General features: G+C 39.8%; 1 protein-coding gene across 3 annotated transcripts in view; it reads right to left on the bottom strand.

The window, feature by feature from the left end:
- Positions 1 to 1,861: 1,861 nt before the first annotated feature.
- The window catches only part of kif18a (kinesin family member 18A), a 46,122-nt gene continuing 23,798 nt past the window's right edge, over positions 1,862 to 24,185 (bottom strand). For 2 of the 3 annotated variants that reach the window (XM_024799893.2, XM_024799895.2), the window contains exons 7-18: positions 19,954 to 20,130; positions 19,753 to 19,827; positions 19,546 to 19,646; positions 14,676 to 14,838; positions 14,049 to 14,213; positions 13,054 to 13,175; positions 12,667 to 12,956; positions 10,941 to 10,991; positions 5,495 to 5,861; positions 3,127 to 3,219; positions 2,875 to 2,966; positions 1,862 to 2,555 (exon numbers count right to left, since the gene is read on the bottom strand). In XM_024799893.2, the coding sequence (XP_024655661.2) occupies positions 2,422 to 2,555; positions 2,875 to 2,966; positions 3,127 to 3,219; positions 5,495 to 5,861; positions 10,941 to 10,991; positions 12,667 to 12,956; positions 13,054 to 13,175; positions 14,049 to 14,213; positions 14,676 to 14,838; positions 19,546 to 19,646; positions 19,753 to 19,827; positions 19,954 to 20,130 (1,830 nt within the window). In that variant the 3' untranslated portion in view covers positions 1,862 to 2,421. The remainder of the gene's footprint in view (positions 2,556 to 2,874; positions 2,967 to 3,126; positions 3,220 to 5,494; positions 5,862 to 10,940; positions 10,992 to 12,666; positions 12,957 to 13,053; positions 13,176 to 14,048; positions 14,214 to 14,675; positions 14,839 to 19,545; positions 19,647 to 19,752; positions 19,828 to 19,953; positions 20,131 to 24,185) is intronic. The other variant, XM_024799894.2, reaches the window with a different exon arrangement.

Raw genomic sequence — 24,185 nt, 5'->3', positions numbered from 1 at the left:
CAGTACTTTCCAAAAAGAAAAAAAAAGAAAAAAAAGTAGCTTCTTATAAGACCATGCTCAAGTATATTATAATGTATGTCTCTTAATAAAAAAAAAATAGATATATATAGATATATATATCTATATATATATCTATGCTGTATTTAGCTTAAAAAAACTGGTGTGGCAAACGTTGGATACTTATTTCGTTTTTACTTTAATCCTGAGTCTCTCTGTTACATATCTATTTCAGCCATTTGTTTTTTTTTAAAATGAATTTAAGCTCATTTATCTGTTATTCTTAGCTAAACAATTTATTCATTAGTTGTAGCTGTTTAAAAGAGCTCGACACAAATAAAGAAAACACAAGCAATTTAGGAAACGATTTCACAGGTTTCACAAAACATGTGCATCATTTTAAAAAGTGAGAAAATAACCAAGTACAGAACCAAGTTGAAAATTGCCTACAGTGCATTGGCGCTGCACAGCGCTAACGCATTGACGCCGTGTAGCCCCACACACGAGGCAATCCGCGTGAACTCGCTAACGGAAATCTGCCATGTTAATGCGGTTATGGCGTTAACGTCATTTTAACGAGATTAATGCTGATAGCACTAACATAGTGAGTCAAGAAGAAACCTATTGCATTTTCAATTACAGTGTAACTAAGGGAGAATTCAGGGTCACCTTATCTATTAGCATTATCAAAAAAGTAGTTTTAAGTCTTATCCTAAAAGTAGAGAGGGTGTCTGTGCTGAATTCAAACTGGGAGCTGGTTTCACAAGAGAGGCCTACAATGAATTAGTGCATGACAGTAAACTGATAAGTAGTTTTCTTTTCAATGCAGTCCACCACGATTCCTTTATTGACCACTATCACTCTAACATACCTTCTGTATAAGAAAAAGACTTTTTTTTTTTTTTATGTATGAGGCAACACCAAAGTGATTTGTATCTCCACCTGGGGATCTTTTGCTCAGTATAAAGGAAATCAGCAGCTATATTGACATAAGCAGAAAACTTGATGGCCCAAATATGAAAGAAAAAAGTAGTCATATATCAACATTTACAGACAGCTTTGCTTTACATGCCTATTTGCAGCTGTTAGATTTATTTATTTATAAATGCTCCAGAGAGACCTCTTTGGTAAGGAAACTTAATTCTCTGATCCTGTGATTTAACCCTAACAGGACAAAGGTCCCTTGTTCAAATCATGCTAGGGCCGTTCTGTGCTCTCTGTGCATATGGTTGAATGCCTTATCTTGCTGCGAGTGGTGCTTAAACCCCATATGAGAGCCACTTTGACATATTTGCCTTACTTGTATGAAGCCTGAATTAAGTTGCCTACATTGGTGTTGGAGTGCAGCCTAACTTTGTGCATTGTTCCTCCTTACAGCCAATACTTCCAAACAGTAACAATGTGACAATTGTGTTACGCTTTGAAGGACAATTGTAAATGGTCTGGCAGTCTCCACCTTTTCCATGTGTTCTTTTTAAACATATTTTTGGCAATTGAACAAAAAGCAAAACAAAAAAAACCCAAACAGAGCAAAAAACACCCAAACACAACACCAAAGTACTTTCATCTGTAAAGATAGCATCGCTGGAATCACGATCTCTTTCCTAAAAGCATATGAATGTTATAGGAAGACAATAAGAGTTATGTGTGACTCACTCCTAGCTCAGTTCAATTTTGCCTGCCATTGTATTTTTCACCTTCTCTGAGGCCGTCTGATGTCACTTACTTAGTGTTGGAACATCTTGTAACTGAAACGTCATTGAGAACCACATTCACGCGCAGCATCAATGGCACAAAAAGCAGATATTACTTTCTTTTTTACTTTTTTTTGATGAAAAGGATCTTTTTATTGAAAAACCACAGATTCTCTTACAAGCACTTTTATTATGAAATATCTATAAACCCATGTTATTACCTGTACAGGATAAAAATAAGAAACACAAACAGCTCAGAGTCGAGCAGTTTCGATGTTATTAGCTGCCCTGGTTAATGTGGTCACCTAAAAGCTGATCACCATTTGAAAATAGATCAAAGTACATAATGTACAAAAATATCTGCAGGACACACAGTGATTTATCCATTTTTTTTCTTTTTGCTGTTAGTGTGAACATAACTTTAATAATACAGGTTAAAATACAAAGAAAGGCTCCAAACTAATACAAATCAAGAATAATCTGAATGTTCTACAACTGCCCATACAATGCTTATGTACAAGTGAAAGTTCACTTCAGTGCAAGGCTGAAAGGAAATAAAACGCGACTCAGTAGAACTTTTATCCAATTACATTTAGCATTTCTGCATGATTGAGCACTTTCTTCTAAGCTTTGGAGAAAAAAAAGATCTTCTAAAAACACCAATGAGGATGGAAAAGGTTCAGGGTCGAAAGTGTTTTTAAAGGCGATATGACTTGAGCTCAGTGCTGCCTCACATGCGTTTAGCCACTCGTTTCAGCTGCTGAGATGTTTTATAGAAAATGGACTTGGGTTTCTGCGGTTCAATGAGGTTAAGATATCCTTCAGAAGCGCTCCTCACAACTCTCCGAGGCTTGTTCTCTGAACCTGAGGAAGAAACACCAAACAGAGGATATGGTCAAGAATAAATAAAACTGTACTCCTCTATTCCCGATGGATCTCAGTAGCATTCGGTTACTGATCGCTAAATTCATATGTAATGTGATGAAATCAAAGCATCCTTCTGGTTCACATGTAGAGCAGAATTAATTCTGGAGTTATGAGAGAGATGCACAAGTCAATAAATGCGTTTGGTCTTTCAAAGCAATATCTGGTGTCAATATACACTGTGACCGTTTGCTGGGTCAGGCATTCAATGTTCTGGCTTTACAGTGTGTGTTTGTGGATGTCCTGTTTTGACACTTACCAACAAAACGATGCACTCTGAGTGGCCTCTGGGCCACCAAGGAGTCTTTCTTTACGCGCTTTGCTGCATGTGTTAACTCTTCTCTGAAGCTGCTACAGCACAAAAAAAACAAAAATACAAAAGAAAAACAGAAAACGTAATCAGGGCCAGAAACTCAGCACTGTCCTGTCAGAAATGTCTGTTGTCACTTTTGTGGCCATTTTAAACAGCTTTAAGAGCTTAATTGGCCAAAAACACAGAGAGTTATATTACCAGTTAAACTTTCGCTTCCCTTGTGCAGCAGACGTCATACTCATGTAGGTCGGGTTGGTGCGTCTCGCTTCTTGGAGCGGTGCGATCTGTTGTCTGTAGAGCAAAGGTTCATGTTACATGACAAGTCTGCTGTTTGGCACATTTCCCTTCAAATCCACCTCACCTATCTTAATTTTTGTTGTGTATTTCTCAGCTTGATATCTGGTGTGCATGCAATCAGAATTTGGATATACCAACTTTGCTGTCAAAAAGTTGGCTTATGCAAAATGAGCATCCTACCTCATTTTCAACAGTAAATCAATGATTTTTGGTTGGGTGTGGCTCTTTTTTTTTTTTTTTTTAAACAGGACTCTGTAATCTTGTGGCAAACTGATCTTTCTTTTTCTTTACGACATCACTTCAGTTCATTGAGGTTTGCAGATTTTCATTTATGCACAGCTCTCTTAAGGTCTTTCTGCATCATTTCAGGTTGAGGTCTGGACTTTGACTGGGCCGTTGCGACACCGTGATTTTTCCTTTTCAGTCATTCTGCTGGAGATTTGCTGTTGTGCTTGGGATCATTGTCCTGTTGCTTAACCCAGTTTAGGCCAAGCTTTAGCTGACAGATAGATGTCCTTACATTTGACTCAAGAATACTTCGAAGTTCATGGTTGACTCAGTGACTGCAAGGTGAACAGGTCGTGTGGCTTTAAAACAAACCCAAATCATCGCCCCTCCGTGCTTGCCAGCTGGTACGAGGTGTCTGTGCCAATATGCTGTGTTTGTTTTTCACCAAATATAGCTTTCTGCATAATGGTCAAAGTTCGCCACTTTGGTCTCAGCTGTTCTAAGGACATTGTTCCACAAGCCTTGTGGTTTGTTCTGGTCAAACAAGTAATATTTGTTCAGTCTTTTTCTAATTGTACTGTTATGATCTTTAACATCTAACATGCTAACTGAGGCCTGTGGAGTCTGACATGTAGCAATTTTACTAAAGACTGCACAGTCTGACGTTGGGGTGAATTTACGACGAGGTCTGCAGCGGGGAAGATTGTGATGTTGTGTTAATGCATACCAGAATGCGCTGCTTTTATTAAGGTGTTCATATATGGCAAATTAATTGTGGATGTTGCATTAACCATACGTAAAGCTCTGATCTTTTTTCCTCCATCTAGCAGCAGCTGGAGGGCAAGTGCTCTCTTAAAGGCTGGATTAGCAATGATGGTAAATGGCCTGCATTTGTATAGCGCTTTTCTAGTCCATAGGACCCCAAAGCGCTTTACACTACATTCAGTCATCCACCCATTCACACACACATTCACACACTGGCGATAGCAAGCTACATTGTAGCCACAGCTGCCCTGGGGCGCACTGACAGAGGCGAGGCTGCCGGACACAGGCGCCACCAGGCCCTCTGACCACCACCAGTAGGCAAACACGGGGTTAGTATCTTGCCCAAGGATATTTGGCATGCAGCCAGGATGCAGCCTGGGATCGAACCACCGACCTTCTGATTAGTGGCTGACCTGCTCTGCCACCTGAGCTACAGCCACCCACAATATGATATTTATTATTTGAGGAAAAAACAGCTTGTCATGATGCAGTGTATTTGTGCTGTAGTGAAGATGTTTTGAAACCAGGCAGATTGTTTGTGGAGCCATTTCATTGTTTGAGGTGATGCGTTTTGCTTTTGAGGTTGGTCAGGAACAAATTTATCCAACAAGTAAGAACGATTCTCATTTTGTTTGGCACTTCCAGCCGAAGACACAAGGTCACTGCTCAGCTCAGTTGACTTAAGCCTCTTTGCCCAATGTTCCACTCTGAAGACTTGGTGCTGGTGAGAATAACTCTACTCTCTATCTTGTTTTGATTAAAGTCTGAAGGATTTACCAGTTGTGGGTGGTTTAGTTACCGTGTGCTTTGAAACATTTAGGGGATGATTTTAAAGATCTTGTGGAAAGAATTAAAAGGCTGCATTAGTACTTGTAAACCAGCTTTTAAAAATGTAATTTGTTTAACTAATTCTGTTAAGAGTCTGACTCATACAGTTTAACCCACTGTGCTTCTGCTTCTGTTTTTGTAACATTACCAGCTCGTGTTGAGAAAACCTGTTTGGTGGATGAATAAAGGGGTTATAGATCAAGTATTTTTTCAGCTCTCACTCAAGACTAGCAAGAGAAATCGTGTGCAAACTGTGCAAAAACCTAATGTGGAAATGTGCCTGAATGTTGCACCAGGGAGTTGCCGTAGCACGAATGCTGAAGTTGTTTTGCTGTCTTATACAATAAAAAATTAAGCTCTACTGTAAGATACACTCACTGAAAGCATAGATAACAGCTGAAACAAACATTTGCCGTTAAAATTAATTTTTTTTGTTTTTTTATTTTACCGTTTGGTGGTCATCTGATTCCCCTCCATGGCTTTGTTAGGTTGACCCGAGACGTCTGTGGACGTTGATGCTTGACACGGACTACTGCTGCTTATTATGATGGTTGCGTTACTTGCAGCTTGGTCTTCATTGTCTATAACTTCAAAGGTCATGTTTGGATCCATGGCACTGGAGGAGCCTGGCAGCTGGGCCTGGGTGTTTTTTTGACACGGTTCTGGCGTGCACTGGAGAGGAAACATGTCCTCCTCAAATTCTTGGCTAGCAGCAACTGTGCGGGGGCTTTGCGGTGGAAGTAACGCAGATAAATTTCTCCTGATGGGCATTCTGGGAAGTGATTCCTGTGCCACATCTGTTTGATTTCCTTTGCCTGGAAAACCAAACAGCAGCAGTAAAATCAGTCCAAATCAGAAGACACAATAATAAACAACATTATTCCCACCAACAGGAAAGATAATGGCTGCTCTTATTTTTATCAGGGGCCTAACATTTTCTTAAAACAAATCTAATTATTTATATATTTGTTTTTTCTGTTTTACTGATATCTTTTTTGATATCTTTAAAAGCGCCCAGACTCAGTAAAGAAAACAAAAAGGCGTGTTGCATCAATCTATCAACTCAGCAAATATCTGATCAGATTCTGATGAAAACTGCGGGTTGGTTGCTTATGCATGGCACTGTCAGTGCTAATCAAAACACACCCACACAGCCCTTTGAAAGCAGATTGATTTTTTTTTTTCTTAAACTGTTGGAACTCTTAATGAATATAATTAAAATAAACTTTAACTTTGTTGCTTATTTGGTCAAATTTTGTACAAAGCATTTCTCAAAATTGTTGAGACCAACACATTTCAATGACTGTTAGGACCAACCCATTTCATATACGGATTCTTATCAAAAAAACTAATATTTGAACAGTCACAGATGGTCAAACCTGGACTGAGAAAGTGGAATGCCCTGTATACTGCTTCCTGTTTCCTGAATTCATTTCCTATGCACACACTGTGTATCCAGAGTTTATTGCTCCAGATGCCGTATGTGTTTTCAGCCGGTCACATGATGGAAGAGGATGTATGTCAGCAATGTCCCCATTTTATTCCGTGACTACAATGTTTGCTAACAGTATTAAAACCACCTCTGCAATAGGTTATTTATATTTTAGAACTGAACATTTTGCAGCGTCATTCGACCATTTTCCACACGTGGAAGCGCACGGAAAGGTTATTCCCCCCGTATGGACTTGATCGACACTTAGCAACTGAGTGTACCTTTGACGATTACTGTGTTTGTTGACTATTTTGTCAATAGACCTTTGTATCACTTCTTAGACAATAATTCAAGCCTGTGGCCTGCCCCACATTTGGTCCTTGAGAAATGATTGGCAACAACTAATAAGCTGACATTATTTCGACCTTTCTTATCAACGTGTTCCTCACAACTGCGGGCCTTGGAAGTGAAAGCAAATTAAACCACTTTAACGGTAAACACATTTCTTCCCAAATGATGCAGTCCCCAATACTCTATCAGTTATACGCGCTTAAGAATAAGCCCTGAGCTAAAGAGTGCAATTTAAATAATGTCACAGAGAAATTAGACCGTTCCCTTAAGTTACACTAAAAATGTGATCACTGGTGTTGGAGCCATTATGCACAGTTCCCAACCTGTAAACATTAACTCTACAAAGTCAAAACTGAGGCGTGCATTGTTATTAAAAACGTGGAGCTTAAACACATAACAGTAGCTACAACTGCTGGTGTTGTTCTGCTTTGTTTTTAACAAATTGATTTAAAGTTACATTCTGAGAAAACGTGTAGTATTTTGTGAGAGAACCTGACCAATGCTCTAAGAGGAGTACCGATTCTTGTCAGAAAGTATGACAATGACCTCAACTGAAACACAATTTGGGTGAACAGTTGAAGCGGCCTGTATGATGCTTAGTTAATACGAAGGGTTAAATGTGTCAGATTCTGGTCAATTGGGTTTAGAGACCAGATGTCAACCAGAAATTAGCCCTCCCAGGATGGCTGATGGTGTTCGCTGGAAGAGTGACTCCGAAAACCTTAGTCAATACGGGCCTAGAGACTGTTTGGGGAGAAAAAAGTGCATTCCCTGACCAGTTAGTGAGTTGTTGCAGGGGGTTACTTGCTGTTATAATAACTATTATTGTGTAGTATTTCATTCACTGTGAAAATCAACCTTGAAATGAATGCTGATGTGAATTCGACTAAATATTAACATATGTCCACCTTTTTATCCAAATATGGTCACCCCCCGTTGTATATTATTTTATATCAAGTATGTTTATACAGATGATATTTTCTGAAGCACGTTTTTGTCACATTGATGTATATCCATGTCGCAGTGGTGCATTTAAACACAGCAGCAAGAACAAAAACTTTTACAGGCTCCATCGCAGAATGAGGTTAAATCAAGGTGTCTGCATCCCATTAGCAGTAGTTACACTCATGGCATTTCCTGTAGCAGTGTGGTAGGGGTGAGGGAGGAGGCTAAAAGGGAAAGAAGCCAGCACATAAAGGAAACGAGAACACTAAATGCAAAGGTGAATGACTGATTTATACATTCCCCTAAATATCAAATGCAATATTTAGCAAATGTGAGTCAGACTTCAGACACCACACAGAGTGAGGAAACGGTGATAAATAGACCTTTCCTGTGGCTGAAGTTGTCCCCAGCAATAAATGGCAGCAGAGTTCCTTCAATCACATATTTTTGGCTTGTAGGGGATTAATACATGCATGAGTTGCTATTTCTGGTGGAGGCTGCACTGAATTAGGGTCGCCTGGTTGCTGCTGCCTGTTTTTTATAGTGCGCCTTTTCTGGTTGGTGGAGCAGGGGAGTTTACGTCTGTTGACGTTTTTTCCTGCCCTGCTGTGGATCTGCATTTTCATGAATGAAGCTCAAGAGGGATTGGGAGGGTTAGATGCTAGACAGACACAGAAAAACATTTGAGGGTAGGAGGGAAAGAAAGGTAGAATGGAGGGAGGGGGCACACTGAAAGATGTTTGAAGAAAAAAGGATCTAACGGGTGGGGTAAAAAAAAAAAAAAAAAAAAAAAAAAGAGTAGATGGGAGAATTTAGAAACAAGATCGAACAGAAAGATATAAAAAGAACAGCCTGTGGGAGGCAGTGGGAGATAGCTGAATGAAAAATCACAGAACTATTAATAAATGCATCTGTGGTCTTATAATTATTAACAGTAAAAGGCTGAAAGTCTCTTTTACTGTGATCACGTTTGTGTAAATTGCTGCTATAAAGCACTCCACAAAGAGTTAACGCTCCTTTGAAACCACAACCCTCTCTAAAACCGATGAAATTTGATTGGCTTTGCGAGCTGCAGGGTGGAGCTATTTTTCTTAACATGCTGCAGTGACTTCCATTAAGAGCCGAGGAAGCAGTGAGGGACTGACAAACAGCACCATGAGAAGATCAGAGCACTTTGTCTGAATGCTAAAAATAAGCCACCTTAACTTAAAAACCTGTGCCATTTCATCTCTGTATCATTATGTCTGTAAACTGGAAAAATGCTTTTTGCGCAGCACTCGTGTGTATATAACACGAGTGCTGCGTGCATATATGACATGCATGTACGACTATTGCCTCTGGACTGAATCCAAGATGGGCAGAGTTGTTTTTGAAGGATGCAAGTGTGCGTCAGTAAGTGCAAGTGAACTGAGATGAAATTGCAAACTGTACATGATACAAATGAAAGAAAAATAGTGATGCAGTTACTAAGCACCCAGATTACACCACTCATATGATGTGTCATGTGAGTGGTGCCAATCAAGCTGTTGGTTAGTCTCAAAAAGGCTTGCATGCACACCTCTACTTGTCAGTCAGAACATTAAATCCACTGGCAGGTGACGTGGAGCCCAATGATCATCTCTTCGCAAAGCAATGTCCTGCTGAGAAACCTGGGTTTTGGGGTTGATGCTGCTTTTAGTGGATGGATGTAAGCCATAACATTACTTGGATACTACTAAAATTCTTCAGAAAGACACAAACACAGCAGTGACGTCCACTTTACTAACTTGCAGTACTCGAGGTTAAGTCTAAAAACTTCCTGTATCTGTTACTATGATTGTGTTCTTGTTCACATTTTCTGCCTCAGAGGTTACTACTTAGTGGACCAAACCAAACACTGCCGCAGGCCCAGCTCAATCCCCTCCCTTTGCAGCGACGCTCCCAGATGACCGCTGCGTACTGGAAAATAATACAGCCTGCCACATCAGGAAAAGCCGAAGACATGCAACACAGTGTCCAAGTATTCTCTGGGACTCCCGAAACCCTGATCCCATCGGCCGTTTGTGTAATGCACCAGAACAAGCCACGCCCCAAAGGATCTGGCGAGTATGCACTGACGGATTAGTGACTTTAGTGGTTCGAGATACTTTAATGTACCTAAAATTCCTGTTTTTTGTTCATTGCTATGTGCATCGTTATATACTCAATTAAGAAAGATAACTGTATCCATTGGAGTTTTTCCATTAGATGTACCCACAGTTTTCTGGTTGTGTCTAACAAAGCATTAAAAGGCAAAGGTTGTCCATTTAAGTCAAACAAATGCAGCATGTGTGCAGACAGGAAAAGGTGCTGCTATGTGGAACTAATAAGAGCAAATGGAAAAAAGAACAATAAAACCTTGTTTGACCAGCAAAGTATAAAGACTAGTCATGGTCAGACAGACCAAGCAGAGAGTGGAGCCTTTTATATCAGAAAAACAAGTCGGTGCACTATCAGAGCTCGCTTATTACAATATATTGCAGGGAAATTTAATAGAGGTGGTGACAAACTCCCTGATGCCTCCATATTTCATTTCCATTCAAGAAACTCTGGTCATCTGGCAGAAGTATTTTCTTCAGACGTAACATTTCCCACAATAAGTTTCAATGAAATGTAGACCACCTGCAGTAAATATCATTACAGGCAATTTGAACAGCCATATTTCACAAAGATTTTTGTGTGACTTTCCCCTAAAGGCTCTGCATGTACAGAGTTCCCTCTAGAAAACAGCTTGCGAGCATTCAGCTCATTTCATTATTCAACTTTTGGCCGGGACAGAGGGTCAGCGGCGCAACTATAAATCACATTATATTACGTGTCTGATTTTTATTGTGTATTTTATGGCTCTGAACAAGTTCTTCACAGCTAAACACAGCAAGGTAGAAATGAAGGCGAACACATCAATTTCCAGTTTACATGGTAATTAATAAAAAAACAACAACAAAAAAAACAAAAAAAAACAAACACTTTACCAACTGGTTTCTGCTTCCGTTATACATAAAACTGTCTGTTAATTTGTGTTTGAGTAATTGATGGTAAAAAGGTGATGAGGGGGAGCACAAATAGGTGAATGACTAAAAGTGAGTAGGATTAACAAGTACGCAGGGACTTTAGAGTAATTACTAACCAGAGAGCAGAGCTGACTTACCTTTTGGTGATGGAGAAGGATTGCACAATCTTTTCGCGTGCCTCTCTGCACCTGTGAATAAAACTTTCAAGTGTCATTAAAACACTACAGGATCAATTTTCTTAGATTTTCTTTCATACAATGTAACATTTTCACAAGTTTTTTGGTAAAATCACATGGATATATATTTTAAAATTGAGTGAGATGATTCACTGAATGCATTCGTGACAAAGAAGAATACGAAGGTGAAACATTTGTGAGCGCTTCTTATCCAATTTTCTCTGTGAAGGCAGCGCAGATGTTCAGTCAGTAACAAATCGTGATTCTATCATGGAAGAAAAAAAAAAAAAGGCAATCTGGCTAACGTAAAATGTGCAGGACAAACAACATTTTAAAAAACAACTTTGTCAAAGCCAATGCATGATGCACGAATGTGGCAGAGATGTGAAGTCAGGAAAACAATAGCGGCATAAACCTCCAACTTTTATTCATAATGAATTCCCCAAAGAACAACTTCAAGTGTTTTGGCGTGTGTACAAAAACACCTAATAATCATTTACAACCGAAACTATAACCCAAGAGAGGCTGCAACGCCGCTATTCACGAGTGATCGGATTCCTCCTTTTACTGTCGACGTATTTCATTAAAAGTCACCAAAAACGAAAAGTAATACGATACTGAACATGCAAGCAGCGGCGCAGACAGCCAAGTCAAAATTTACTGCATGACAAACAACAGACAACCATCAAAGTAAGTGAATATTGTTGGCCGGCTTCAGTTCATGCTCCACTGTCTGTCATGGCTTATATGTCACGAGGGCCCAGTGCTGCTAGGTCATGCAGAGATGACAGTTAAAAATGAACTGTGCCGTCTCGTGGGTCCCGCCACACACAATAGACCTGGACTAATGCCATAAACACTCCCCCTTACCAAACTACCTTATAGCACAACTGAATTTTTATATTTGATGCTGTAATAAAAACTTGCTTCTAGGTGTCACACATGTAGACTTGGTGTCAGAAGAACTTGTGATCCGAACACTGGATACGCTCAATTGTAAGACAAACTGGGGAGGTACGGGATAAGCATTAACATATGTGAACCTTACATCCCCTTTTCAAAATGTGTTACACTAAATAATGACAATGTTACGTTAAAAATCACAATATACTGAATTCTTTAAAGGTTAGTATTCATATAATGATACGCACTGAACTGGAAACCTTTCACACAGATGTTACATGTCCGCACTTACCTTAGTATCTTAAGTCAATAAACTGATACTGGCTATTTGATTGATTAGTGTAAATCCAGCTTGAGACACCCCAACACTCTTCTGGCATAAAAAAAAAAACTCCTGTATGGATTTACTGAAGGGGTGCTGTGGTAATTACAAACAAGATGTGGATGAAAAAACCTAGAAGCTTCCTTTTCATAACACAAAACTTTTCCTCCCATAAATGACTGACACAGGCTCATTTAGCATCAAAACCCTTCTCTTTATTTCTCTCTTGCTCTCTTTGATTGCTTCTGGTAGAAGTGAGATTGTCAAATACACCTGAAGAACTGGGTAAATGTATCTCCCCTTATTTCTCCAACTGGATTTTGTGCTGTTCATAATTTCTGTATTCCCCGGTGAACTAAAAACAAACATATTTAACGTTCATTAGCATTACTTGCCCTCCTCTTCACGTATGCAACCTAGTAGCCAAAGAGTGAATAGGGTGGTAAAAGTGTGATGACTTACTGCAGGGGCTATTCTGGTGGTATTGCAGATGTGTGAAAGAGAGGACAGGTGCCAGCTCGCTGCGGAGTCCAATTTTTCCTGCCTCATTTGTCTCCTGTGACTCCACACAAATCCCTCCACCTTTCTGCTGCGGCCCCGCCCCTTCCTGGTCAGCCCAGACCACGCCCCTCTCCCTCAGCACAAGGTGTTCGAGTTCTTGGTTGTCCGTCTCGTCAGCTTCTGTGGTCAGCCCGGCTCCACGCAGCGCAGAATAATGCCGACTATAAGCTGGCAGCAAGATATTCACCATTCTGAAAAGAAGCGGGAAAACGATCTTTCAAACTTCTCCGGGTGTGCCGCAGTAAGAGTTCACTTAATTCAGAGTGAATTCACTCTGGCCCAACCTACTTTTGCATGCGCTTGTTTTCCTGATCCTGCAGGTTGGTGAGCTTGACCATCTGCTTGATGTGTTGTTTGAGATCATTTACCTGCAGCTCAAATCTGTGGCAGTGTAGCTTCTTCTCTAACACCTAAACCAAGGGGAGAATTGAGGTCAGACAGCAGAAGTGACAAGTCAAAAGCCATTCTAACATAAGTACTCTGGAGGGCAGAATTAGAAGAAGAAAAAAAGATGGCAGAGGGGTTAGGATACTAGGGAAAAGACACAAAGTTCATCCATGTTTCACCAGAAAAGCTGTCAACTCAGGGTAAGGAAAGGGAGGGGAAAAAGATGGGGAATAAAAAAAGAAAAAGAAAAAAAAGGGAACTCTGACGTAAAGAAACTACGAAACAACAGCAGAGAGAACATTTGACCGGGTGGATGCGTCATAGTTCTGGGTCAGTTCCTGGAAGAAAGGATAAAGCAGAAAAAAATAACATGGACATGGTTTTAGGTAACTGGCTGCTGTGTGAGGGATGAGTAAAGGGTATTGATTTATTCTCTTCAGTGATCCACGAGTGAGCTAGAGAAATAAAATGAGCACGGTTCTAATTACTGGGAGAACAGATGGGAAGAAAACAAAGACAGTCACGACACCAGTAGAGACACAGCCCACCTTCCAAAATAAACAAACAAAAAACACCAAGCAGTGAGTTTTGACGGATGTAACCCACATTGTAAAGTTTTTCTCTTCATATAATCGTGCTCACTTGTCTTCCAAGTTATGTAATTAGGTAGTGTTACTTACTATTTGGCTCTACTGATCAAAGACTGACAAGTATTAACAATCTTGATTGCGTAAAATGATCAGAAATACTTAATAAATAAACAAATTAAAGGAAGATAGAAGTTGATTCATGTTTGCCAGTGAATTGCTCTTTTCGTACCGCCAGTTAAAAAACAACCCCGCCCCCCCCCCAAAAAAAACAAACAAACAAACAACGGGCCAACGAGTTCAACTCACCTCTGTGGTTTGATCGTTCGACTTCAACAACCTAATCTCGTTCTCGACGCGGTGAAGCCAGCCGTCGTTTTCCAGGAAACGCGTTTCTGCCTCCTTCAAACGCTTGCAAATGTGTTGCTGCTGAGTCCGTAAGCTGGCAATCTTCCGCTCGTGCTTACAAGTGGCCTGTTGAAAAACACATCAAACGGTAACATGGATTGTGTTGTGCTCGTATTAGAATTACACACCATTAACTGTGTTCGTGGTCTGAATAATTATAGCTGCGAACAAGCTGTTTTTTTGGGGTTTTCTGGTTTTGAGCCAATGTCGGAAACAAGTTGGGTCAACAATTTGAATAAAATAAAAGACTAAAAACATACGCACATAGTCAAGTACACAGGTGTGGTACTAAACACTTCTTAAGAATTCTCTTTTCTATTTAAAATGCTATCACAGCTGAGAATAACACTGGTACACACACACATGACAGAAAAGAGCCAGGCACTGATGAGCAGTGACCCTTTCCCGTAGTGGCGTAAATGAGAGACTGAGACAACTACAGGGAGCGGAGAAGTAAAACGATGAGTCAGCAGCTGTTTTTCTGCAGGGATGATGAAAACTGTGGATAGCAGAGTAAGCATCAGCTACCTTCTCAGTCTTTTCCTTGGCACAGAGGTATTGGACCTGCAGGTTGTCCTCCTCACTGTAGCGCTGGCGCAGCTCATTCTCCTTCAGCTGTCTCTCCAAATCCAGCTGTTCTTGCCTGATTTGGGCTCGGCTCGAGAAGATTCGCCGCAGCGTTTCTGACACCCTGGAGACAGAGACTTTTTCATTAGAAGCTTCAGCTTAAAATGCCAAACTTTTTTTTTTAAAAAAGCAATATGAATTGACCCACTTGGTGTGTAATTACATAAAGTCAGAGCAGGTGTATACTTTGTAATGTATATTTTTAATGGGCAAATGTGGATTTGCCCTTAAAAAAAAAAATAAAAAAATCAATAACAGGAGTGATAACAGCTTGCAATGCAAGTGTGAAGCTAAAAGGTTTCAGTTTTGCTGGTAATGTCAAAGAGACGCTCGTGATTTTTGAGGCCGTGGCGCTGCAGCTTTGGGAAAATATTACACTGCAAGTTGCTTTGGTTCCCTCCGATTCACATAGATGAATGGGGGCAAAATATTAGAAACAATATTAGAAACACTTCTTAGTATAATCCAGTGCAATAAAACAACACCACCAGAGGGTTTGGAGCCAAATGTGATTAATAGCTGCTGTGTGTGCAACATGTAAAGGGGCAAATCTATCAATCTATCAATACATTGCAGTGCCAAAAGATCTTAAAAGTTTCTAATAGCTCCTTAAAAGGCCACGAGATATGTAATATTTTCACAACACATCTAATCTGCGTCATTATTGTCCGATACATTAGCAAATGCAATAATACAGCTAATAAATGAAAGTATATGATCTGATGACAGCCATCTCTTATAATGTTAACACGAATCATTAACTTTCACAACATGCCACTTCTGTTTGCACTGCGACCGTAAGATCTTCTTAGCTTCTTCCTGGACTAGAGCTGAGGTGATGTCCAGGTTGGATTCAAAGGGCTGTCTAGTTCAGGAGGAGAGATAGCAGAGGTATGCAGGTAAATAAGGCTGGAGAGCTGTCGCTGAAATGTGACTGCACTCTTCAATGCAACTCCAGTGACGTAGGAGACGTCGTGGCCTTGCTAGACTGCTGAATTTTTAATAGTGTGAGAAGCGTGCAGCCTCTATTCAGAGCCTCTCACTGTGCGAGTTGTGAATTCTGATGCCAGTGAATGAAATGTGTGGGAGGGAGACTCATTCAGCTTTTCCTTGCCCCCCTCCCTACCCCTAACTCAAGTACCCCAACAGATGCCGCTTAATGCCTGAAAGATTACTAGATGTAATGATGGTGATGATGTGAATTTTTTTTTTCCAAATTAAAATAAATAAATGTGCATATATAATTTCATTTAAAAAAAAAAAAAAAGGCTTTGGAGGCACGGTTGTCATTCGAGACTCAAGATTAAAGAAGAAATCTATCTAATGTGGATTATAGCAATTTTAATCAGCGCTAGCATAACTTGGTCCCAGGAGACACCAACTAACTGCATATTTGTGTAATTTTATCCATGTTTCAGAATACAAAACTGTCCAGTGCCAAAAATTTCAAATCCCGACAGATAAAATGTCTGCATAGAAATAATCATAATTCACATAATAACAAATATTTAGTTAGTTACTTTAAATGTAGAGCCAAGTGGGCCCTTTACTTATTCTGCTTTCTTTTGAAAGTTCAGTTAATTGCTGTCACACTGTCGATCACTATTATTATTATTATTATTATTATTATTATTATTAAAATGCATATCCTTTGCACTGAGTTCAGGGATGAGTAAAGGTAAATAATCACGAGGAAATGTTGCAGATGTTAAATTTGCTTGTATCTGCTAGTACAATATTGCAGATTTAATCCAAAGGGGGGGAAAAGCCCATAAAAATAAATAAAGAACTCTCTCTAAATGCTGTGAGAAAGTGTATTTGTGTCTTTTTCTGATGCATTTCCTACACTATACATTACACATTTAATCCCAACAATTAAACCAGTGGTATATCAGTAAAGAGGAGGGAAAAAGGCTATTTGGGTGGAATGTTTTTTTAATGGGACTTGTTATACCCACTAGTGCAGCATGAGGTCATCACTGAAGACGCGCTGTTTTCCAGGAAGTAACAGTTTTCCAGGAGGCCTAAGCGCAGATTTCAAGGGACAGCATTTCATGGGAGTAACAAAAACAAGCTGCTTAAAAGTAAAAATGATCAGGGAAACAAGGTGGGCTGGACTCATTTCATTAGGAATTTAGCAGGACTGCTATCATTGGCTCACACACTTTGTTTTCAGTACATTGTGGACAGGTCAGCTTTCAAAAACTCTGTTAAAGGCCTAAGTGTGATTATATACGCATGGAGGCACATACAAATAAATAAACAGCAGCTGGTGTTTGCCACTGCACACCAACATTATGTCGGCATACAAAGCATGTAGGATTGCCTTGGGCCAAACAAAGTCACTTTGCTCCTATTTTAGCAACAGTTTTCATGTGCGATACATGAAAAGTGCCACTCCTGGTTTAAGAGTGCATTTAAGCTTTGGGATAATGTTTAGGAAAAACTTGAGGACAAGCTCTTCATAGACTTTCTGCCGTCACAAATCCATCCTGTATCATTTCACAAATTGTCACTGGTGACCGTTGAAAGACAATTAAAATGTGGATTTTACTAGCTTCATTCACAGTAGTTCGGGTGTGTTCCTCTACACTCTGCTAGGAAAAGATAGACAGCACAGATTTATTTAGGAACTACTTGCTTCTCTCCAAAAGAAGGAAATCAAATATCTTTACTTCTTGTTTATCACTGAGGTGAATTTTGCTTGGGAGACTGGCAGGTAGACTGGTATGTTAGATAAAGTAACACGAGTCTTGCAATTGACTGTCAGGAGCTCCACGTGCTGACACTATGAATGATATTACAGATGCAAAGTGCCAGAAGGAGTTTTCGTCACATGGTTCTTCCTTTAAGAACGAGATGAGGGGTGGAGACATTCAGAATGCATCTGCAGTTAAATACCAGCCACTTTTCCTTAAAAAAGGGGCCTGTGGAGGTTGTTAGGGTCTCCGATTAAATCCAAAGGCAAACCCAAACAAAGCTTTAGGAATTCTAGATAATCTTGTTTGGACTGGGAATGCCTTGAGAAACCCTCCGGAAGTACTGGAGAAAGGTGACAGTGATGTCTTGCAACTAAACACCACTTTTCTTAATCGGCTACAAAACCCCAGATTAATTATCAGAAAATACACAGAGCAAAACAGGCCGCAAGACAACAGCTACATAAAAACTGCTCGACTGTTCATGCAGAACTGTGATTCCGAGGTCTGGTGTTCAAAGGTACCTTTTGTAAAGTGGCTGTCTTTAAAGTGGAGCTAATGGTGGATGGCCAAAGTCAGTGCATGTGCAAGCAATCCCTGCGTTAATAAAAAGCTCAGGCTTCAGACTAATACTTGTTTCACATTTTTTCTACTCCTGGATATTTCTGACATCAAAAAGAGCTTCCTTCATACGGTCATCCCACCTACCTGACTATGAGCACCTGAATCCCTATCTATTGTTAAAATCTTCTGTTTGACAGGAGTAGCCAATCAGAAGACAGTGAGCTTAAAGGGAGGCCTGTAGGTGATGCAAAACTACTCTAGTAGAGTCCAAGGGAAAAAAAACCCACATGGAGGTGGAAATGACCATCCTCGTTACATGTCATTTAATAGCCTATTTAGTAGGGATGTAGTCACCTTAACTCATACCTCATCTTTGAACAATGCTGCGTGCTATTTAAAGTTGTTTTTTGGTGGTTTGCTTTGTTTTTAAAGCTCTAGATTAGCTAAACCCACCTGAATACACTACATCTGCCCACCCTAATAGCCTAATAAACAAAATATGTTATTATTATTTATTAAATTATAAAATAACAACGAGCATGCACCATCATTTCTAGAAGACTTCTTAAACTAGAACTGCACCCTATAGGAGAATAACAGTGATGAGTCTCATGTCCTGAGCAATAAATTTCACAAGTCTATAATAATGGTTTCATTTTGAACACAGAGGAGATTTCATAGCTACTCAAAGAGGCCAAAGGCATCAGGGTTATGGCTGAACATGCCTGCTATTATATTTGGCCATTAGATCAAAGATACTGAAATATGCCCACACTCAAAGCCAGACTCGTTAAACACAAAAACTGGAACATCCTCATGCTGTTTTTAAATAACACGCCATGTTGGTTCTTGAATTGTGGGGTGCTGTCTGCAAAGTTTTCAGAATGCCTCCTTGGAGACTTCTTTGACAGGCTGTCAATAAGTTTGGAGCCAACGCTGATTAAAAGTTGAGTGAATGTAAACATTAAATAACGCAGATCTAGCAACTCATATAAAGGCTTTGTACGATGCATACCAATTCAAGACAGCATATTTATGCCACTGACCTCATTTTATTCCATCAAGTGATGGTTTTAGTATAAATCTTGAATCAAGCAGCTCAATATATTCTCAAGCTGCTGAGCAGATTTAATAAAAGGCTCATTGCTATAAGCTAATTTCATAATATTTAATCTACCACAAATGCCAATGAACAAAGACAAAGGGCCACATTAAAAATGCTGTAAATTGGGATATCATTCTTGATTATACAACCTGACCCACTACACCCAATTACACCTTACGTTCCCTGTTCCACTTCTTTATAGAATCTAATGGATCTACAGCTGCCAGAACCATTTACAAAACCACATAATGCGTCATTATTGTCCGATACATTAGCAAATGCAGGCCACAAGCTCTCTGCCTGAATCATTGTCTTCATTCCAGTTACACGCTTTACAATAAAAGTGGTTATGACACATAAAGTAACAAGTTACACTCTGAGTCACGCTCATGGACTTGCTTACCTTTTGAACTCTTCTTGCTTCTGGGAAGAGATTGTGCTAAAAGCCCCAGCCCCCGTGCTCTTCGTCTCATATTCTTTTAGTTTCTGCTTCAACTGCATGATCTTTAGGGATTAAATAGAACATTGATATCAGTCAGGACTTATCATGACCATGTCCGATTGTCCAAATACAAAGTAATTAGTTGTCCTGTTTGTTATTTTGTCTTACCTCTTGCCGCTGCTTCTCACAGACCACAGCATACTGGCCAATGTGACTGTCCAAGCTGACAACATTACTCTTCAGCTGTCAAGGTAAAGGTAGAGAGAAAAACGGATGGCTAATATAATGTCATTTTGTATATTCATGGTCCAAGAATCACAGCTAGGATTACAACTGGTGACCATAACACAATATGACTTGAACACTAACCGAGGACTTGATCTCCTTAGCCCTGTTGGCATACTTTAGGGTATTATGGGTGTCATCATATGATTTGGAAGAGGGGCTAACATTGGCAATCATAACCGTCCTGCAGTTGCCTCCCAAGGAGTCTTTAAGTATCCGCGTCAGCTTGCTGTCTCTGTACGGTATATGAGCCTTTTTACTCTGAAACACATGAGAAAAATCAGGGTTGGCACAAAAAGGGTTAGGTTTCTTTATAATGTAGATAGACAAGTATCCAGAAAACACAGGAAACTCTCCAAGCTTGTGCTTACTTAAAAAAATGATAATAAAAAAAGAAAAGGAACAAACTCAGAATTGAGATTTTTACTAATTAGACAAAACAACACAAAAAATAAACCTGATTGAACCTTATTTATACTTTATGCAGAGTAATAACCCTTCATGGGAATTGCCCTAGGATGCATCTCCATCTGGACACCCGCCACAAGAAAATCTTATTGACATTTCACTGTCTGGTGGGGACCAATAAACCTAAAAGGGAACAAAATTCAGCACGGAGTGTTCATTTTAGATTTGAAATCTTTCTCAGCTGGTCTGTGAACATAGCTCAAGTCTTAATAATGGCAGCAGATAAACTACAGCTGCTTAGGTGAGTCAGAGTCTCGTGAGCATTGGGACTGCAGAAAGTCACATTAAAGACGAGTTAGCAAGAGGAGTGTAAAATGGTCTCTTTTAGGGACCACAGCTGTGCCTCCACTTCTCTTTGGGAAGAAAAAAAAAGATAACATCTGGATTCAGCCATTGTTCATGTCAGGTCTTGGGAGTTTCAGGATAACCGTGCCTTTTTGGGGGGAAACAAAATCACCGTTTTAATAAGATCAGGAGTTCAAAGTTGTTCCAAAGTCAGTATCTAGAAGGTAATATGTCAGCCAAACTCCAACCGTTTGTTTTAATTTCATTATTTCATTATTATTAAGTCTGTGCAAAATGATCACCACAACTTATAGGTGAATATAAGAATCTGAACTCATCTAAACATTGCAAGTAGCTACGAAATAACACCAAATTCACATTCGCAGGATTGGAAACAAGCCAACACCTTTTACATATCAAAACAACAGGAAAGTTAGCCGAGGCTCTTCTTGTTAAAAATACAATATCCTTCAGAAAAAGTCATGGTCCAGTCACTCTATTGATCCATCTCTTTTCTTTAACACATACAAACACAGTTGAAGAAAAAGTTTGCTTACATGGGATACGTGGAGACGATCCATATCCCATATGTGGAGGTCTGTTAAAAAGGTTGTATCAAAGCAAAGTGTAATGTGTGCATAATAATGACATGAGCTGGGAGAGAAAGCTGGGGGCAGCTGTTACTTTTTGCACTTCTGATAGAGAGCTACCCATCCACTACACTTGGGTGTGCTACAAAATGGTAAAATGGTATTATAGTCATTGTTCAACAAAAGTACAGCCACATAATTAAATAAAAATCATGTGGTTCTTGCTAGGTCTTAAAACTAGCTAATAACAACCTCAGATGAACAAGAACACATGACATATTATTCACTTCACCATTATTTACTTAAAACTAAACGAAAATGCAGCAGCAGTGCGCGAAAAACAGTCCACCCTTACAGTTTCCGTATGAATTAAAACAGTAAGTAGCAGCTGGGTGCTGCCAGTCAATGCATTTGATTAAATGATCATCAGCAAATGTGAGCACCTCTCTAAAAGCAAACGTTTTACGTCTTCTTAGCAGGTGAGGTGTTTCTTAACACAATGCCAAGGAGGAAAAAATCAATAATGACATTAAAGAAGCAACTGTTGCTGCCAATCAAACTGGGAATTTCCGAACATTCCACTGAAAACACTCAAGATATTTCCCAATCACACATTTGACATGTTAACTCTGGTCAGAGACCTGACATGCATGTTAAATGTTAAAATTCATGACAGTACAATTTGAAAAAGACAATAAAATAATGCTTATTTGGAAAAGTTCCCAAGAGAAAGAATCTTCTCTCTAAAAAGAATGTGGCAGCACAATTAGGCTTGCAAAGTCCCATCTGATCACAGCGCAAGACATCTGCAACAATGTGCTTTGAATAGACTATACTAAAGTGGAAATGTTTGGCCATAATACACAGAGTCATGGCATATCAGCACAAATATTTCATACCAACTGTCCAGCATTGTTTTGTAGCCACAAGACCTGGGCGCTCTGTAGTCATTGAGTCGAACATGAACACTTCTATAAACTAAAGTATTCCTGAATCGAATGTGAGGCCACCTGTCCAATAGCTACAGCTTGGCCCAAACTGACCTTATGAGAGTTGCGCACAAATTAATGTCTGCAAACCTCAATAAACTGAAGCGACATCGTAAAAGCCAAGTGGACCGAAATTCCTCCAAAATAACGTGAGACCGATAAATTTATATAGAAAACAAGTACTTCAAGCAATTGCTGCTACAGGTGTCTCTGAGTCGCAGAAGCTAAACTACACTATACTGCCAAAAGTATTCCCTCGTCTGCCTTTACATGCATATGAACTTGAGTAACATCCTATTCTTAATCCATAAGGTTTAATATGATATGTCGGCTTAATCTTTGCAGCTACAGCTTCAACTCTTCTGGGAAGGTTTTCCACAAGGTTTAGAAATGTTTTTATTGGGAATTTACGGGACTGTTCTTCAAGAAGTACGTCTGTGAGGGGAGATAGTGATGTTGCATGCCTCCGCTCTTATTAATCTCAAAGGTGTTCTAGCAGGTTGAGGTCAGGACTCTGTGCAGTCAAGTTCTTCGACACCAAAGTCAGTCATCCATGTCTTTATTGACCTTGCTTTGTACACTGGTGCACAGTCATGTTGAAACAGACAGGGACCATCCCCGAAAAGTTCCCATAAAGTTGCGAACAAGAAATTATCCAAAATGTCTTGATGTGCTGAAGCATTACGAGTTCCTTTCATTACAACGAAATGACGTAGCCCAGTTCCTGTCCCACAGCATAATCCCTTGTCAACTTTACCAATTTTACATTTGGTAATTTACTTATCTATCAGTCTAGAGATCAAATTTGTACCACTATAGAGTCCAGTGGCGGCGTGCTTTACATCAGCGGCCCCCAACCCCCGGACCGGAATTGTTTGGTACCGGGCCGTGAGAGTTGAGGCTCGGGTGTGAAATTAATGGTTTTCAGGGTTTTTAGCGTTATTTTTTTTTAAATCGTTAACTTGATTTCCCTGGGTCTTTTCGCGTGTGTTATGAATAAATCTTCTTTGTTATGGTACCAGTACTGGTTTTATTTTGTTGTATTTAACTGCGACACCTTAATGGCCAGTTGTGTATCTGACGGATGAAAGCCGAACCAGTTCCACACCACTGAAGTTGCAGCATTCTTACAAACCAATTCTGGTTCATCTGCTTCATTCATCAATCCGCTTTCACCCTTCTCATTCTCTGTCGCCGCCATGCTTTTTCCACCATGTGCATATCAAAACAAAGGCACTGCGCATCCGCGTTTTACCCATATTCTATTGCAATTAGGGCTGGGCCATATTATACCGTTCACGGTAATACCGGTATAATGTTAGGCAACGATAGGAAAATGAAATATCGCGATAGAATATGAGTAAAACGCGCATGCGCAGTGCCTTTGTTTTCATACGCACATGGCCGATTGTTGAGTGAAACAGATGAACCAGAATTGGTTTGTAAAAATGGTTTAACTTCAGTGATGTGGAACTGGTTTGGTGTTTGTCTGTCAGATACACAACAAAGCACATTTTTTTTGCAGAACATGCAAGCGGCCGTCGTTATTGTCGTATTTGTCGGACTAAGATGCTCTTAAATCTGGGAGTAATCTGGGTCCTAAACTCAGTACACTTCAGGTCAAACAAACACTGCAGCATCACTGAGAGTTAACTGTCTAAATTCTTTCATCTTTAATAAAACGATCAGCATTGCTGCTTTACCAGGTGTAACAATTCAGTTTAACTTCCAGGCATCCATGAAAACAAAATTTATTACATTTAACGGAGTTAGAAGTTAGCAGGAAGCTAGCGGAAGTTAGCTCGCTAGTTTCGCTAGTTACCTAAGCATGATATAGCATGTTCTGACTGAGAGATTTCTGAAAAAATTCAAACGTACAGCTCTGCTATCACTTCCAACATAAATGAAGGCAGGAAACTAAACAGCAGTGACGTTTGTAGGGTTACTGAAGTTGGGCTAGCTGGTATATAATGATGTGCTACGT

The sequence above is a fragment of the Maylandia zebra genome, linkage group LG1, assembly GCF_041146795.1.
Source record: "Maylandia zebra isolate NMK-2024a linkage group LG1, Mzebra_GT3a, whole genome shotgun sequence".
Lineage (NCBI taxonomy): Eukaryota > Metazoa > Chordata > Actinopteri > Cichliformes > Cichlidae > Maylandia > Maylandia zebra.
Note: the sequence above shows the minus strand (reverse complement) of the source record. Positions and strands in the feature narration are given on the sequence as shown.